Genomic DNA, 12,807 nt, shown 5'->3' with positions numbered 1-12,807 from the left:
TGAGTTTAATTAATACCCGAACAGCTCTGTTGTGTTATTGTCTCTTGTTATTGTTGTTGACCAACTCCTATTTGTCTCCATCTCACATTATTATTGCCTGGGTAATCATAGTTTATTGAAACCACTTACTTGTGCTATCAGGCTGTTTATCCACCCGTAATTGATCGTGTGTAAAACAATAAACAGGAGGTATTAATTGTTTTCAATTAGGCTTGCTTAGGCTTCTTTATTGATGACATTTAGTAATTTACTTTTTATTACCAAGACCTTCTGTCTAGAGGGAAATATAAATGGACCTATAAATGACAATAGAGAATGAAAGGGCAAGTGTCATGAATTTCAAACAGCTTTCTTGAAATAAAAATCTTTTGTAGGAATTCATTACGCTTACGTTCTGTATGACGGGAGCAGAGGTTGAACGTTATCAAATATGTATGATTTGTAATTTGATAAGACTAAAAAAAGGAGAGAAAAAATTGGTATTCATTGTATATTGTTCATCTATTATCTTGCGTAGGTTGTCCAAAAGGATCTGAAATTTAGCCTATTGTGTCTAATGTTTTATTTAGAGTTCATCTTTATACATTTACGTAGCATTCTTTTGTATATTTGTTTGATGTCTCTAAAAATCATTTGTGTTGACTTTAGAGTCTTTTATTAGCTCGATTTTTTTTTCAAAGAACAAAAATAGGAGTACATGTATTGTTAGTCATGGTGGCGCGCTTAATATACCATTCTGCTATCCGCCGAACTTAAGCGCTGATCATAGTTTTTTCTTGGTGTATTGTCTTCAAACTTGGCCACAACAACCCTTGGAACAAGAGCTTCAAGTAGCCAGACTAAACTTGACTTTCATTCATAAATGACCTTGACCTTCAAAGTCAAGTGTCTAAATTTTGCTAGATTTTTGCAGATTTTTGCTAATAGTGGCTATAACTTTGTTATTTTGAAATGGATTGTTTTCAAACTTGAGCATAATAATTTTTTAGGGTAGGCCTTCAAGTTAACCAGACAAACCTTGAAGGTCAAATTAATGAAATTTTCTTCTTTTTTCTGTAACTTTGTTATTAATGAATGGATTGTCTTCATGTTTAGACACAACATTCCTTAGGATAAGATCTTTATGTATATCAAACTGAAATTGACCTTGGCTCATTTATGACCTTAACCTTGATTGTGAAGGCAAATTATAGAATTTTTTTTAAATTGTAATAATTTTGTTATTTATGTACCGATTTGATTTAGGCTTGGACAAAACAAGATTGTGAAAAATTGCAAAAACTACCTAAGTATTTGTTTTTCAGCACTTAAAATTAGAAACCGCATCACTTTCAAAATTGTGAAAGCTTACCAATGATTTGCTGTTTGAAAAGTTACAAGAAGGTGGCCTCCTATTGTTTCCTGTCAGATGCTTATGTGTAGCGTTAATTAGGAGATTGGATATATGTCTTTACTTTCAGACACAGTTATCTTTATGAATACTCATTATAGTAGATAGTACTTTAATACATTGGGAAATTAAATTTAAATTTATTTCTATGTATTTTCAGGAGAAGCCCATGAAATACACCCACCATCTAAAGACCAGCCCGGCATTGTTGTCCACATCTGCGAAGACCCAGAGGGTTATAGAGAACAGGGCGGCATCGTTCAAACAAGATGTCCGGAACGTAAAACGTGAAAAAAACATGTGCATTTTGTGAAAATATGATGTTCATATAGATAATCTATGTTGGAAAAATTGCTGCAATGAATTTTGTGAATATTAATGCAATACCATATTGTATGTTACGGAAGATGTTCATGGATTTACTGGTGTTTAGTCATTTTAATCTTCAATCTTATTTTAATGTTGTTTTTCACTATGCATGAACGCAGGAAACTTTTGTTTTGGTCTTTAATTTAGTCGATCCAATGCAAATGACCATTATGTATGCTGATTTTTTATTTCTGACGGGAACCAAACATTTTTGATGGCACATGTGTTGAGAAAAATGTAGAAATTGAGGCGTTTTTGCAATTTACTGTTGTAAGTTTTCTTCAACATTTTCGATTTTGGAAGTTTTCATCAAAGCCGTACCTTTATCTTAATATATACTATTAGTGTACAGTGCAATCTCTGCTCAGCCACACCCTTTGGAATGACAAAGAATGTGGTTGTTATAGAGAGGTGTTGCTTTCGAGAGGTAATATTCATTGTGAATTGTTCCTTTTGAAAGACATGATACTCTTGTTCTAAAGAGGTTATTGCTGTACAGGGGGTCTTTATACAGAGGCTGCATTATATATCTGTGTATCAAAGGTCATCTCTGGAGGGACTGCAGTTCCAGAAATAATCACAAATTTCTTTGAAAGGGTGTAAAGCTATTGTTTGGGTTTCACTAGAATCGTGGGAAAATTTTGTTGTACCATACATAACTTAAGTGAAATATTGTGTAAGACAGATTTTTTCTTCGTCAGGTTTTCAGAAATTGACATATTTAAATAATTTATTGAAAATATTATAATCCATTTATTTTGAGTTATTTCAAGTCACAAATTTATTGCATTTTTCATTTATATGACAAAGAATATTTTATTCATTAATATAAAAAAAAGAAGTTTTTGAAAATCTCAGATATCATATGAAAATCATATTATTATGATCGCAAGGCCATGTGCTACAATTTTCAAATAGTCATATAGGTAGAATAAAAATTGTTTCTTAGGAACTTACCTTAAATAAGTAAACAGATCAAATAAATTCAAGGGTAAAATAATAACTCAATAAAATCATCTCCTTCCTTTTTTTTTTTGCTAAAAATGTTTGTTAATTAGCATATGTTAAAAAAGTAAATACTATGAATCATATTATTTCAGTCTATAATTGTGCCGCATCACGACAAAACCAACATAATGGGTTTGCGACCAGCATGGATCCAGACGAGCCTGCGCATCCGCACAGTCTTATGAGGATCCATGCTGTTCGCTTACAAACCCTATAGCAAGTAGAGAAACTGATAGCGAACAGCATGGATCCTGATCAGACTGCGTGGATGTGCAGGCTCGTCTGGATCCATGCTGGTCGCAAACCCATTATGTTGGTTTTGTCGTGACGTGGCTCATATGAAAACTGTAGCAATCATACTGATCTTTTTAAGAAATGTACGAACTTTCATTGTATATTCAAAACAGTGGGGAGAGGACTACTGAAAAATATCGGCTTTCTACTATTCAATTTATCAAAATATTTAAATTATGTACCGATATGCAGTGTTTTTTTCACTCAATTGGGAATAGGCTTTAGCCTCTTGATTGTGGGAAGAATTATATCTTGAAAAAAAATGCTAATTTGGAGAGCAAAAACAAGCTGGTGTATTAGTTTAGAGTTTTGGGAAAACTGCATGATTTAAAGAGTTTCTGTTGAGAAGAGACCTTTTATCATTAGTTCTTTGTTAAATAAGATGAAAAATCATTGATATGTTAATTTATAATACATTTGTAACTGATTAGTTTGAATAACATTAAAAAATGTTCAGCTTCACCCTCATTCCAGCTTCATGTAAAATACCATTTATGTTTGGTTAAGGTATCTGGACAAGACTTTTATTTTACTAAGTCCTGGATAAAGTGATGCTTATTTCATTATTGATATAGACATATAATGAGGTAAATACATGTTTTCTACTCTTGAAATCAATGTATAAATTGTATTAGATTATATTGAATTTATTTTACTTTGATTATATTGGAAGCTTATATAAGCTTAAATTAAAGAAAGACTCGGGAATCCGTTGCTACCAATCAGTACTAAGCTAAATGACAGTGTAAAGTTTTTTTTTCAAATTAGGAAACAATCACTTGCTTCTTTGAACCAACATGTACAGTAATCATTAGGTAACTAGGCTAATTTTCTTTTAAAATAAAAAAATAAAATGAAAGTATTTTATTTAATTTGAAATTTTATTAATGAGCTGTATTACATTAAAACATATTTTTCTGTAAAAAGTTAATTATTTAAATAAGAAGTCTCTATTCAATTGTGTTTTTTTTTCTTTATGAAATTGAATGTTACTTGATGAAATCATGTATTTTACATACTATTTTTGGGTCAAATTTCAATCTGAAATTGAAGAGGATGTTCTATAAATAGTAACATAGCTATTGATATTTGTAAATCTTCCGAGCTTTTCATGAAACATTTATGGGATAATTTTTTATTTCGCTGCGCTCAGTTTGTAAATGAAATTAACAGACGTCCTTAAGGTTGTGAGAGTTTGAATGTGAAGAGAAAGGAGTATAGATATATCTGTCATTAGAAATCATTTTATAGACTGATGTATCAAGAGCTAGGGACATTGTTTTTTGGTTTTTTTTATAAACATACAATTTTGATTTTGGTGTTTTTCCCTCAAAACTTGTTTATTGTCTCATAATATATTATATTTCTTACAGCTGTCATTAATTTCATTTAATGTTTATAGAAGAACTCATAATGAATTTCATCATATAATCAAGAATTGATAACCTAGAGTAGGTTGTCATTTACAGTTAAGAAGAACCAGATTGGTTTAAAACAAAAGAGAGCCAGACTTGTTTGAATTTAGAAGAATCAGACTGGTGCACAATAAAGTAAAACCAGACTGGTTTAAGATTTTGAAAATAAGACTGGTTGACAAAATAAGGAGAATTAGATTGGTTTGTGGTTAAGGAGAGCTAGACTGGTTTGTGGTGAAGGAGTAATAAAATGGTCTAAAGTTAGAACTAAAAATTAAGACTAATTTAAGTTTAAAAGCTAGACTTTTTATAAAATTAAGTGAAAACTAACAGATTGGTTTATTCTTAAGGAAAAGTAAGGTGATTTACGATGAAGAACCAGAATGGTTTAAGATTAAGGAGAACCAGTAAGGAAACTCCGACTTAGATATGGTTTTAAAAGGACTGTAATAAAGCTAAGATTAGGAAATGTTAGATAATAAATAATGTTACTAGAAAATGAAGGAAAAGCTTGACCAAGATTTTTTTAAAAACTGAAGGAAATCTGGTTAGAGGCAACAGCCTGCTAAGAAGGGGAATGAGAATTTGAAAAGTTAAAGGAATCATAGCATAACATTTAGTTTATGCCATGTATCAAATGTTATTTAACTTATTTTGTTGTATCATTTCATATACATGTAGTATCTTGTATTTTATACATTACCAATTTTGGTTTTGGTGTTATAAGACACTTTTTGGGATGTTGATTTATGTGTATTTTTTAAAGTTTTGGATGAAGCTAAACTGTTTATTTTGCTAAAATAACAAAAATTGAATATTTCCTACAAACCCCAGCTGCAGCTAATGTTAATGTTATTTTTAGCACACTAACCCTTTCTCAGCTGAAACCGAAAGATAGCCTTTGCTGTTAGTATACAGCCAGGCCAACCTGAACCTTGGTGAAGTTGGACCAGGCTCTATACTGTTGGCTGAATATCTGAATTTCTATCTTGTTTTCCCCAAAAATGATAATGGACAGTCCTAAAAAATGGAAACTGAGCAAGTCCATTTTAGAAATTAAGCTGGATAAGGGTTTAATAATGTGTGCAGGAGTGCAATATATGAAATATGCCATGCTGTTAAAGCCCTGTTGTGATGTGACATACCATGTATATGAAAAATATAGCATCCTTTTGATAATTTTTATGAGATATAATTTTTATCAGATATATGCATTAAATAAGAATTTATTTACTGTTTGTTGTTTTGTTTCTATAGTAACAGTAATTTATGTTTTAAGGAAAACATGACAATGTTGGCAAATATGACTGTAAACTTTACTAAATTGATATATGTATAAATTCAGTGTTTAAATTTTGCAATATTTGATTTCATAACAAACATTCCTAGGTATGAAAAAAAAAGAGAAGATAATTATGGTTATGTAAATTAAACTTGTGTTTATTAAAGTTACTTTACTAGTTCTATATTTGAATATGTGTTAAAAGATAAAAGTGTTTTCTGTTCACATTTCATTATTGGCATGTTTGATGATGTTTTCGCTATTTGCCCAATTGTTATAGATTAAATTGCATGGCCTACTTAATATTAAACGAATTTATTGTTTAAGCAAAAAATGCATGAGCATGAAAAAAATTAGGGGTATGAAATTGAGCAGCGTCATGACAAAACAAACATAATAGGTTTGCAACCAGCATGGATCCAGACCAGCCTGCGCATCCGAGCAGTCTGATCAGGATCCATGCTGTTCGCTTTCAGTTTCTCTACTTGTTATAGGGTTTGTAAGCGAACAGCATGGATCCTGATCAGACTGCGCGGATGCGCAGGCTGGTCTGGATCCATGCTTTTCGCAAACCCATTATATTGGTTTTGTCGTGGCGCGGCTCAATTAGTCTAAAGTAAATTTTCAAATGAGCATTAAATAGATTGTGGGCTGGGGCTTTGTGATGAGCATAAAATAAATAGTGGGCTGAAGGTTGTAATGAGCACAGTCTGACTGAAGTTCAGATTGTATGTTTTACTTAATATTTAATCAGATCGTAATGAGAGGAACAGTAATTGTTTGTGATGGGCATCTTCTTTAAGTAAATCAAGGGAGTTTGTAATGAGCAGAATTGGGATTTGTAATGAGCACAAAGTAAATTGTGGGCTGGGGTGTCACTGTAATAAGCACAAAGTAAATTGATGGTTGGGAGTTTATAGCAGCTATAAATGGGCTGCATCATTTTCGAATATACCTACCTAGTCATGCCATTTTATCTCATCTAATTTTTGTCAGAAATATATTCTGCATAATTTGATACATGTGTAAGTTAAAATGTATTATGTTTGTTCATTTTCTTCTTTTTTTCTGATCTGGTTTAGGAGAATATTTTATCATGTGTTGACAATTTTAAATCTCTTGTTTGTATTTAGTACAAATATTAAATAGTTGAATAAAAATATGTAAAGTTGTAGGTTATTGTTTTATTTAATTTATTCAAAACAGATTTGCAGGGTTGAATTTGTGATCATCATTGTGTGTGATGAATCGTGGTTTGTTTGATTGTGTTTTACATCACACCAACGCATTGTAGGTCATATTGCAACATTTCAGCTTTACTGGTGGAGGAAAACCTGAGGTGCCCTTCCAAGCATTGTTGCACCTGAGTAGAACCACTGATGTGCCCCAAGCTAGCTGTATAGCTTCCTCAAATGAAAGAATCCAAAGTCCCTGTTGGGATTCGAACCCACTGTGGTGAGGGGCAAGTGGTTTGAAGTCACCTTAACCACTTGGCCATGGACGCCCCTTGTGTGCGATGATATAATAACTTGCTGTGTATATTTAAAATGATTTGAAATATGTGACTGAATCATCAATAATTAGAATATTTTGGCACTATTTAAAAAAATTTAATTGCAATAAAAGTAATTCCATATTAAAATTTTTGTCAGGAAAAGTTTGATCTGTTTTTAATTTAGCACAGATTTTTTAATTAAAAAATACACAACAAACTCTGTCTCATTTATAAATAAGTATAAAGAAATGCAGAAAAGAATTATTTCTATAAAACCTTGAAGTAATATTTATCATATACAAATGAATTTTGCTAAAAAAATTTGAAATATGAACACAGAAAAAAAAAATTAGCACAGTCAAGACAGATAAAAAATAAGAATAAAAACTTTTAACAAAAGATATAAAATGTAAATGTCACCAAAAAGATGAATATGATGGTGCATTGTTTGGTGCTATGATGTCTGGCATACAAAGTGGATCTGCTTGGAGCTTTGGTGCCTTGATATCTGATGTTCGTCAATATATGTAAACAAAGAGCCATGCCTCTTGTCTTAATGGTCACCGATGAGATGTGTCTGTAAGGATGAAGAATTGTGCAAATCCTAATCAAAGGGCTGCATGCTCTGTGGTATTTTCTGATCTTTTTTCTGTATAAGTTTATTTTTATATACTATTATTCATCTTACGCAGCGACTGCGTTTAACAGTTTGTGATTGATACATATGGAATTTTGCATGCCTAAGAAGCATCAAAAATCATTTTTCATTTTTTATTACAGCCACACTTTATCCTTGCATATCGTGGCTACTTCCTTAAAAAAGACACTTCAAAAAAAGTGTTGCCTCAACACGGATTTTAACATTAGGCCTCTCACACCCTAAACGAGCGCGCTACCTATGCACCACAGTGAAGTAATACGTATGTAGCATGAATAAAAACAAATATATTGTAATTCTAAAATTATTGAGAATTTTCATTTCGTATTTGTAATCCTATTTAATTTCGAGGTATTTTGTTCACGATAAATCTGTTGTTAAACACTGATGAAAATAATTTAGCGAAAATCTTCTCGCCAAAACAGTCTTGACATGTATATATTCCATTACTCAACAGTCAGATTTTTTGTGTACTACGCTCTGGAGTATTCGGTAATCGACTTAGCTAAAAATAGCATTTTCATTGATTAAGCTTTACGGAAATAGTCGACCATTTTTCATTGGGTAAAAAAGATATTCATCCGCGAAATTTGTGATTGTAACCTTATATTTCTATTGACTAATGTAAACTTTAAATGCACTGTAATTCGTTTAATGCCTACATTAAAAATTATTCTTTCTTTTAAATTGCTGGTTTTTAAGCAGTTTTGAGTGAGAACTTACTTTGCATTGTTAGGTCTGTGAGGAAATTTTGTGTTAGACCGTGGATGTTAGCTATGTATTTACTGATCTTGCGATCAGAAAATACAAAAATGGCATATTTTTTTGAATACCATATTGTTGTGATATTTTTTCTTAAAATCAAAAATACAAAGTTTGCATTTAATGAGGGATGATAAAGCAAAGTACTTAACTTCAGAAATCATTAATATAATATTATTTCTTATTGTACAAAATTTGTTATCATTACATGTTCTGCAATGGATCATTAAGCCTTCTTATTTCTATCTTTGAATTATATGATGCTATTTTTGATGCATGTCAGGACTAATTTGATTAAACTTACAAAACTTATGTAGAAAATCATCTTATATTGATGGTATATTATTATGGGGATTGAAAAAATAATCACACAAATTTCTTTGACCCGTCTTGAATCTTTTTGTATCAAAGATACTGAAAACTTAGGCAAGCTAAGGAACGTCTTATACAAAATATATATGGGGATTGAAAAATAAAAAATCACACAAATTTCCAGCCTTTTTGTATCAAAAACACCGAATATTCATGATTTTCTTCTCGAAAAATATGCAAATTGTGCTTAATAGCTGTGTACTTTTTAGGATCACAATTATATAAAAGTCGTAAAGAGGTCTGTAGAATAGGGCCAAGTCCATGTAATAAACGGGGAAAAATCTATTTTGTGAACAATAAATATCAGAAACGTCTAGCACTGTGATCAGTATAAATGGGAAAGTTAATAATTGTTACTATACATGGAAACGCTGTGATACTTTTACGGGAAAAAATTGTGAATAGTGACGAAGAGCGTCCTCATCTCATATTTTGTGCTTGACAGAATGTATAATATACAGTCGCACCATGTGATAATGTGTAACACCATCACACCTGTGAGAATGTAATACATGTTCACACCTGTGAGCATGTTTTCCAGAATAGCTATTCTAATTGTGAAATGACCCAAAATTGAAAAGTGTTGCAATGCTTTTCACCGAAATTGGATAAAGAATAACACATTATTGAAAAAAAAAAAATCAACTAAATTATTTCAGAGTATATTTTCAAATCATCATTTGCATATCTTTCTGTTTTAACTTGCTCAGAATAGTTTTGCACAAGATTTGGGAATCAAAAGGACATATTTTCTAGTGATAAAGTATTCTAACTGACGAGACAGAATAGTTTGCAAATAGATAATTTAGAAAAGTGGCTTTTCTAGTGCAATACTAGGCTATGTTAACAAGTAGGCAATAAAATGCATATTTTACACATTTCTTGAAAAAAAAACATGTACACAATTTATTTTCATTTTTTCTTAAGGTAACAAAAAAATGGTTGCGAATACTTTTCCAAAAAATAAAATCACAATAAAATGACATACCATTTTTTCCATTTCCTGTAAATTTTTCAAAATACAAATTAGAATAGACTTGTGACAAGCTCTTGAGATGATCTACCAGTATTTAAGAAATTCAAAGTTTATGTTTTTAGACACATCCATGCAGCCTGACAAGGCTCTATACTGTTTGTAGCTGAAATTTTGTATTTTGATATCGAAATCCCTTTATCATTGTTTGTTCTGTTCCAAATTATATGCAGGACAAATCCATTCCACAAATTCAGGGGTTTTTAAAAAGGGCTAAAAATCATGGAAAGAATCCTAGATGATTGCAACAACATTTTATTATACATTATAGCATATATATGATAAATGAATAGCAAAAATCATTATCTTACGTACAAATGGAAATGACAAGAACAATAAGGTTGACGAGACAAGGAAAATCATCACAGTCTATATTCAGACTGGTTTAGAGGGTTATATAATAAAGGAAGACAGATGGCGCTGTCACACAATGTGCTATCCATCTTCATGTATACTATTGCATGCTTTATCTTCATAAATGTCCAAAATATAGAGAAATATAGGGTTATATATGTCATAGGAGAGAGATTTTTTTGCCTGGCATGCTAATTTTGGAAATAATGCTCCAGAAAAAATGAGAACAAAAATAAGTGGTAATTATAACATGAAATGGCCCATGCCATAAAATGGGGTAGTGGATTTAATGCCCGTATGCTTGTGTGTGTTAGTAAGTGTTTGAAAAATTTTCTGCATGCATGATTGGGCCAGATATTGAACTTAGTGCATTTTTCATATAGCCTGAAGTGCTGTAAGATGTTGGCATGATGGGTTTTCAAAATAAACCGGGTCTTTTGATCACCAAAAGAAGATGATGTGTCATGAGTAAGATCAAGGTCAAAGGTCAAGGTCACAGAAATGGATTGTCCTATTGTAGTTGTCATATAGTCTTTGGTCCATTTCATTATATACTTCTGCATGCATTATGGAAGTTAAAAAAAACAACTGATACACTTGACCACCATATAGAGATAATTTGTCGGGCGCAGGACCTAGGTTTTCAGCTTGAAGTACTTAATAGATTATAAAAATTATTTATAATTGGCATGCAAATGTATTCACAAATTTCAGATGATAAGTCAAATACAAGACCTATGTCTGCATCATTCAAGGTCATGGTCATTTTTGGAGGTAAAAGGTCAAATACAATTTGCCATTACTTGATGGATTGTTGAATTATTTTGCACCTAGTCATGTCTTCACCACAGTCAAATGATGTAAGTTATAACTGTCATAGTCAAGGTTGCACTTTGAGAACAAAGGTCGAAACGTGTTTGTCGACTCTTCTCTTTTCGGCTTACGATTTCCTTATTCTATGAATTGTACTGTCAAAACATTTGGTACATGTCTTGGATGGCATGCTTAACAGTTAGGTCAAGGTCATACTTGGAGGTAAAAATCTCATATGGTTTTTGGCATCCTTGTGGACATGTGCACATTTCTAGCTTAGTTAAATTTCTTTTTATAAAATTTTTATATAATGCACACACACACACAAAAATAATAACAATCATAAAAGTCATTACAGAAAACATAAAAATCAAACAGTAGAAACTAAATATCTCTGTTGCAGCTAGACTGTGAATATCTTTCCACTTTCTTATCTTTATGCAGTTTCAATGGTTATGTAACAAGATGATGCTATATTAAGCCAATAAAAATCAAAGTCAGGGTTTATTTCTTCCGAGTGCTTGACAATTTTCGTTTCTACGATTCTCCTTACAATATCAGAATCCCATATAGACTTGTTCTATTGAATAATATTCTCATATAAGAGTCTACCATTTTCAGTAAAAGAGGTGTTTTGTTCTGGGCAAAAAACTGGAATAGATACGTCAATAAGTTTATCGTAAGATGCAAATATTTTTTTCCAATAAACTGTCTGATAGTATCAGAGAAAATTTACATATAGAACAAATATTGATGTTGTAAACTAAAATTAGTATCTGAATTTTCTTTTCAGATTTTTATCAAAATTGGTATGACTGACAGAAATGTCAGAGATAGGTTTGTCACACTGTGCTATTCTTACAGATGAAGTCATAATTATAATCATCTGCAGGCACATCAATTCCTCAGTCTTATATTAAAGGCACTCCACTGAGGTTTAAAAGCCTAAAAACATAACATTTGAATTTCTAACATAAATGAGCTGGGCACTTTAAACAGAAATATATGCAAAGATATTTAAGATATATACTTTGAAATAAATTGAAAATCGTATTTTTATGCTTTTCTTAGCCTGATTTGAGTGATAAGCATTAAAAATGCTTTTCATTTTGGGTCATTTTTTTACAATTTGAATAATTATACTGGAAAAATGAAGTGGGCGAATGATCTGAAATTTTGCACAAAGATTATTGGTCTAAACCTACATCAAATGGTACATTTATCTGGAAAAAATATTTTCTGTCCCATCATGTCAAAAACCCTCAGTGGAGTCCCTTTAAACAGAACCACGTAATCTCAGTAAGCCAGTAAAATGGTCATATCAACTTAGTCATAAATATCAGATTAGTCATAACTAGGTGCAGCCCTTCAATGCGTTATTTCAGGCACAAACAAGCATCCAATAGAACCACCAACATTTGTAAGCTAGCTGGATGGCTTTCTCACATAAAAGAATGCAAAGATGCTTGCGAGGCTCAAACTTTCAGTGGTCACAGACAGGTGGTTTGAATATAAGTCAACAACCTTAACCACTCAGTTAAAACGCCCCAAATGAAGTGTTA

The 12,807-nt window shown here is 31.5% G+C and overlaps 1 protein-coding gene across 1 annotated transcript in view; it reads left to right on the top strand.

Moving 5' to 3' along the window:
• LOC132716223 (protein sarah-like) overlaps positions 1-5,833 on the top strand; it is a gene marked incomplete at its 5' end in the record, with an annotated part of 34,343 nt that extends 28,510 nt beyond the window's left edge. The window contains 1 exon segment of the mRNA XM_060699449.1: positions 1,551-5,833. Within this exon segment, the coding sequence (XP_060555432.1) occupies positions 1,551-1,681 (131 nt within the window).
• Positions 5,834-12,807: the final 6,974 nt, after the last annotated feature.

Source organism: Ruditapes philippinarum, unplaced genomic scaffold (assembly GCF_026571515.1).
Source record: "Ruditapes philippinarum isolate M1 unplaced genomic scaffold, ASM2657151v2 ctg863_1_1_1_1, whole genome shotgun sequence".
In the NCBI taxonomy this organism is placed as follows: domain Eukaryota; kingdom Metazoa; phylum Mollusca; class Bivalvia; order Venerida; family Veneridae; genus Ruditapes; species Ruditapes philippinarum.
This window is presented reverse-complemented; position numbering and strand designations above follow the sequence as displayed.